The sequence below is a fragment of the Lactuca virosa genome, chromosome 1 (genome assembly GCF_052849685.1).
Source record: "Lactuca virosa cultivar CGN04683 chromosome 1, Lactuca_virosa_CGN04683_v6, whole genome shotgun sequence".
Classification (NCBI taxonomy): Eukaryota; Viridiplantae; Streptophyta; class Magnoliopsida; order Asterales; family Asteraceae; genus Lactuca; species Lactuca virosa.
In genome coordinates this window covers 153,186,238-153,192,770 of record NC_136426.1, presented here as the reverse complement: position 1 = coordinate 153,192,770, position 6,533 = coordinate 153,186,238, and the positions used below count along the sequence as shown (strand labels likewise).

The window sequence follows — 6,533 nt, the reverse complement described above, 5'->3', positions numbered from 1 at the left end:
TTATTAGAAAGAAATTGAAAAGTCATGGGAGTTTCAAATGAATGTGGTGAAAAAAAATACATGGGAGTTTCAAATGAATGTGGTGAAAGGAAAAATGATTCCTTTATAATATAGTATGATATGATATGATATATATATATATATATATATATATATATATATATATATATATATATATATATATATATATATATATATATATATATATAAGTTGTTAATAAAAATAAGCATAAAAATTATACCTTATAATAGTATCAAAAGGTGATGCTGGGAGTAACTCTCTAAATTGAAAGACCATAAGTTCAAGTCTTGTAGGAGACATGAGTGATAATTTAAAAGTATATTAATTTTTCATTCCAAAAAAAACTATAAAAAAATGGATTTTCTAACATGTGCGGGGAACATATAAAACATTAATTATAGAAAATATTACTATAACTAAATGTGAAATGCATTAATTATAAGAAATATTCTTTGTATTTCACATTTTCAATAAAAAATATTATTTACAATTAATATATTTCACATTTAATTATAATAATATTTTTTTCATAATTAATACTAAGGTCCTTTAATAGAACAAAATCCCTAAATGTTTGAGTGACATTCTAAACCCGAATGGATAAATTAGTGGCCTTTCCGCGGGCAGGCCAAGTGAAGATGGGTAAATTTCGCTTCACAATTCTTAAGTATTTGTTTGTCGTACAACAAATGTTGATATCCTTTTACTTGTTTGTGGGCTTATTTGAGAAATTTTGTTTGGATTATGTTGTTTATGCTTTCCTCTATTCATTCTATTTGAATTCGCAAACTCTATTGATGTGAATAACATTGTCAGACGTATCCCTTGGGAAATAGAAATCAAGAAACTGATTTTCAGAAGATGCATTCTATGCTCTTCGAAAGATTATTATATATTTGTTAATTATGCAAGGCAGCAAGTATCAATCTTTTCCATCTCTTAGGTCTTATAGTGATCCCCTTTGGTACAAGTTTCCTATTCTAGTCGATCCACCTATTCTCATTAGAGCTTGTAGATTATGCCCAATTTACTTTACCTCCAAATTTACTTTTAAATCACTATGATGCTAAATTAAAGACACTTGGACTAATATCTATTACGGTTACACTTCCACAAGAATGCTACCAACCATTAAATCATAAGTACTGCAACTGCAAATAAAAATGTTTGTATGTTACCACACCTGGAAATCTCCAAAGGAAATAGAAAGAGTATCAGTTATGTCAAGTTGTTCCATGTTTCTTATCACATTCCATTTTGTATGTAATAAATTAGTTTTCTTTATTCAAGATATAATGACAGGAAAATATAAAAGGATGTCTGTTACTTGTGTCGAAGAAGATAGAATCAGTAACATGCAAGAACACTTGATAGATTCAATCTTAGAGCGGGTCCCAGTTGAAGAGTTGAAGATGTTGTGGGGACAAGCATTATATCAAAAAAGTGGAGGTACAAATGGACCAGAATGAGGGTACTGGTTTTTGATAAGCATTTCTCCAGAAAATTTGCAATAAATGGAGCTTTGGTTCGTAATGGGTTTATAAGGATCATCAACCAAGTCTTGTGCCTTCACAAGGGTCCTATCTTGAAATTTCATCTCTATATACCAAACATATCTCTTGATATCTTCCAAGAAATTGATCAATGGATGCTTGTCCTATCAAGAAACGGTGTCAAGGAACTCATCCTTAATAATTTAAATCGACGTTATGAACTTCCTTCTCATGTGTTTTCTTGTCAAGAGTTGACAAATTTAGAACTGCATAAATGTTTCTTCAAGCCACCACTTGAGTTTGACGGATTTCTGAATCTTGAAGATCTTTATCTCGAGAATGTTAATTTTGGGGCTAAGTTGTGTGGAACTCAAATCAGCTTACCACAGTTAAAGGCGTTGTCCATACAATCATGCACAAATGTATACAATTTCAACATCAAGGCTACAAAACTACAGAGTTTGTTTGTCATTGCTTGTCCGGATGCCATGTTGCTCTAATTGTTGCATAGTCCATGTCTTTCTCTATTTGCTATAGAAGATTTTGTTAGAGGGGAAAGGATGAATTTAGCCAGGGTGTTAAGTAACTTGCCTGAAATTAAAGCTTTATTTATCGATGTTAATTCTCTTAAGGTATGATAAGAACTAAAAAATTTAATGCTTACCATTTACTCTTCCTCAATAGGAGTATCTAGTGATTGTTCCTACACTCCAAACTTTCACATTTAATGTAATTATTATGTTCTTTTTGGTAAGCTAAAGTCTCACTTTCACTTCATAGTTTTTATGTGCAGAAAATGTTCCAAAGTGGCTTCCAGATCCAGTTTGTAGCTTAAAGCATTTGGGGTTTAGAAAATTTCAATTTGGTGATTTGGATCAACTTGATGGTGCTCTTTGTTTGCTTCGGAACTCACCGACTATAACACAACTGCTTGTGATTCACTTGGAGGAAGTAAAGTATATTTATTTTGCTTATATGAAACATGAGTTGGATTCTAAACTACAGTTGATTTTTTATTTATTTATTTATTTATTTAATTATTTATTTATTTGTATTTTCAGGAGCCTCAAGCTGATGTGGGACCAGCTTCAAATCTTTTGGAAGCCCCAAACTGCTTGGGCTGTACATTGACTCAGTTGCAAAGAGTGTTGATAACATGTTTCGAAGGATCAAGACCGGAATTGCTTTTTATAAAGCTTCTTCTTGCTCACTCCCCTTCTCTTGAGAACTGTTACATTATCCCAAGTGGATCTTCTGATGTTCAAAAAAGACTTGACATTGCTAGAGTTCTTATGTTGTTCCCTCGATCCTCACCTAAAGCAAAAATTATCTACTTGAATGTTCATTACCCTTAAACTTTGTTCAAAAAAGACGTGACATTGCTATGGATCTTATGTACTTTGTTAATATAGGAAAATAATTATCATTATCTTTAAACTCCTATAGGTTAACAAATTCATGTCAAACACCAATATCTTCATTTCACTATTCAAGCCTCCTTCACAAAACATCTTCAGCACTTGTATCAGGTGTACCTCTTGTTGTTTAACATAGCCTCTACCCTCTACTATCATTCAGATACAAACTAATTTTCATGTGGTTTTTAGGGCCATGCTATGACAATAAGCTACATTATATAACGAAAAGTACACTAAAATAATTATTTTTAGTAAATAATTATAGCATGCCATACCCATAAGGTTGTGATTTCCTGGTTCAGCTGGAAGAAAATGCATCAAAGTTATACACTACAAACTCCAACTCAAAACCTTTTGCAAAACTATTGTGTAAAATTAATTCTAGCCTCCAATATGTGCAATGTACTTTAGTTTATGATATGATCGATACTAGTAACATACCATGACATGAAACTTGTTAAATGCTTAAATGTTTTATTGTACATAATGCTATTATTAGTAGACGAATGTAGGTGTTGCTATTACTTGAAAGCAAGTTTAAGTACATTGAAGTTATGTGTAAGGGAATGGAAGGAAATTGCTATTATGGGTTTGCTACAGAATTCCAATATTCAAAAATAATATAAGATCATACTCATAAAGAGCTTAATGAAACAAGTCAAAGCACTTGAATTTTTTTGTGGTGGGTGGACCTATATGGAATCGATCGGGTACCTTCAAATTTTTTGTAGTGTATAAAAAAAATAAAAATTGTTATTATAGTGTGTAACTTAGATAAATTAGAAACTAAATATTCAAGTACTATTAACTGCAGGCCTTTCAGGGGCATCCTTATCAACCTCTCCTAAAACTTTATCCATCACAACAAGAAGAGATTCACTTGTTATGCCATGTATATATTGGACCTGTAAGTCTGTAACATGCAAACCTATTTGTTGGTAACTATGGATACGCATTTGGAAAGGATAAAAAATATACTTTGCAACTGAAAAATGAAAGAAAATGGTCAATTTTATTAACCTTGTAAATCTTAAGCTCAAGATGATAAATCTACTTCAGGCATCCACAATGCATTGAACTCCATAAAGTTCAATGGCTTGCCTCATCATCTTTCTACAATCCATATAACTTTATCATTTTTTTCTTACAATGTATTGTACTCTACAATGTTCAATAAATGTTACAAAATGTAATTTATAGTAAATATTTAAGAATTAAAAACTTTCCTTTTTCCCATTGAAGAGTTCAATGGCCATTGAACTCCAAATCCATTGAATGCCAATGTGACATCTCACATTGGTAGAGTTTTATCCATTGAATGACACATATGCTTGCCATCTCATTTAACTTTCTCATTGAACTCACCATTATGGATGCTCTTACATTAAACAATCATTATATATACTAGCCGTTTACCCGCGCTAAACGACGGGTGCGAATAATGTCTTTCAAAAGTTAGTTTCTAGGAGGCTATTAGTTTTTTTTGCACACATGTTTTTTTTTGCGAATAATGTATTTTAGAAATTAGTGTCTAGCATAAACGAAATGAATAAGAATTAAAATCGATTTGGAAATTGTTTTCTCTAGCTTGAATGAGAACATTTCGTCTTCAGATGGACATAGAGGAATCCTTGGCAAAAATACCCTCTTTCCAGCATGTTAACCGACAGCTATTTCGGCATCAATGACATTGTGCTAAAAACTTTTATAATATCAATCGAATGACGTTACACAATCCATTTGATGGGTCGAGATTCCCTAACACTATCATCGGGCATCTAACTTTCAGTCGTAGGTAATGATGAAGTAAACCACTAACATGGAGCGTGTTCAAGAATTCCAGACGATATAAATTATTTATATTGTCTCAAATAATCATTAACCTCATCGACACTATCATTAATCTCATAGAACACTATCAAAAAGAAAACAATAGTTCAGTTTTAATGAACTAAAAACAAACCCGATCCCCAAATAATATACAGATGCTAATCATGATTATGAAAGAAAATCACGGTTATTTTTTTAGATTGTCATTATCCTAGCAGGTGCGGATGTAGGTAGAAGGGAAGATGGCTTGAAATTTTTTATATAAGATGGGGTTAAAATTGGATTCAAATTCTTTTTTTTTTAATATACGGTGCCCTCAACCAAAGTTGCATTTGTGTTATTGGAATTGAAGTGGTGGGGGCACGTCCTTATTCAATAAGCAAAAGGTGTTGGGAATATGGTTAGAAGTTAAAAATGACTTTTATAAAACAATTGACTTTTATTCTAGATGTCAAGCACTCAAGCCCATTATAAAACAATTGAGTTTTATTCTAGTTTAATTTCCACAAATGAATTACTATTAGCCTTAATATTAGTTAACTTAGAATGTTACGCAGCTTTGCCAGAATTAAATGATTAAAAGTTAAAAATTATGTTTTTTAATAGTTTATAAACTTATAGGGTTGGATAAGATCAATGTATTAAATCAGAATTATGTATATAAATACCTATGTGATATAAAAATTTATGTTTTCACACAATTAGTTTTAGGTTATAATATTTTTGTGTTTTATCATGGGAATTGGCAAAAATTACATTGCATTAGATATGATATATTGTGATTTATATAATATTTACAAAACACATTTTATTTGTAAATGTAAATTATTATTGTCCAGAACCGATTATTGTTACTATTTTGATCGACCTCATCATATAATCATTTCTTAGTGCCCCCAACCGAAAAAATTTCCGGATCCACCATTGTATCCTAGGATGCAAGTATTATATCTAGACATAAATTAGAGTAAATAAAAAGCGTAAATGTACAACATGAAATTAATTACAACCTGGCTAGTGTTTAAAAATTCAAAACACACTACATAGTGAAAAATGATCAACTAAAGAAATGGTGTTTTTTGCTTGGACTCCATGTCATTGTCGGAATCATGGTTAAGCTTTACATCTAACTTGCAATAGCCAACAAATGACCTGCAAACATAAAAAAGAGGAAAAGAGCATATACATTCCTTCAGAAAAGGAATATTTGCAAAAGATAGCAGATTTATTTATTATTTAAGTTAGAACATTATTATTTTCATAAAAACATTTAATAGAAAACTTCTCTAGTTTTCAAATGTAAAATAGAATCCTACCAAAACCATACCAGAAAACAACAAATATGAAAATTTGTTGCCTTTTCATGCTAGGAAAACCATACCAGAAACAAAAAATGGAAGTTTATTGCCTTTCATGCACAAAACTACACCAAGTGACCAAACCAAAACAAATTAAAGATCATTACCCTTTTATGCACACAACTATCCCATGTAAAAGAAAACCAAAAGAAAAAAAAGAATAAATTAAAAAGGGCATCATGTAAGTAACCAGAGGGCGAATGCATCCATAGTTTTAAAGCACATACTTGAATTACATTGCTATTTTTTACCATTTGACCTTAATAACATTCAACTTTAATTAAACCAAAAAAGAATTTTATGTTTTTTCTATTATTTTGAATACAATTATATGTTTCTTATTTGCGCATTGTACTTTAAAAATTCCAACCAATTATAGTAATCATATGAAATAGTCTTAAAATTAAAATAC

The 6,533-nt window shown here is 30.7% G+C and overlaps 1 protein-coding gene across 1 annotated transcript; it reads left to right on the top strand.

Moving 5' to 3' along the window:
- The first annotated feature begins 1,487 nt into the window (after positions 1 to 1,487).
- Positions 1,488 to 2,870, top strand: LOC145122213 (F-box/FBD/LRR-repeat protein At1g13570-like). The gene is made up of 4 exons (XM_079057854.1): positions 1,488 to 1,974; positions 2,053 to 2,147; positions 2,296 to 2,466; positions 2,577 to 2,870. The coding sequence occupies exons 1-4, from the start codon at positions 1,488 to 1,490 to the stop codon at positions 2,868 to 2,870; spliced, it is 1,047 nt and encodes a 348-aa protein (XP_078913980.1).
- The last annotated feature ends 3,663 nt before the right edge of the window (positions 2,871 to 6,533 follow it).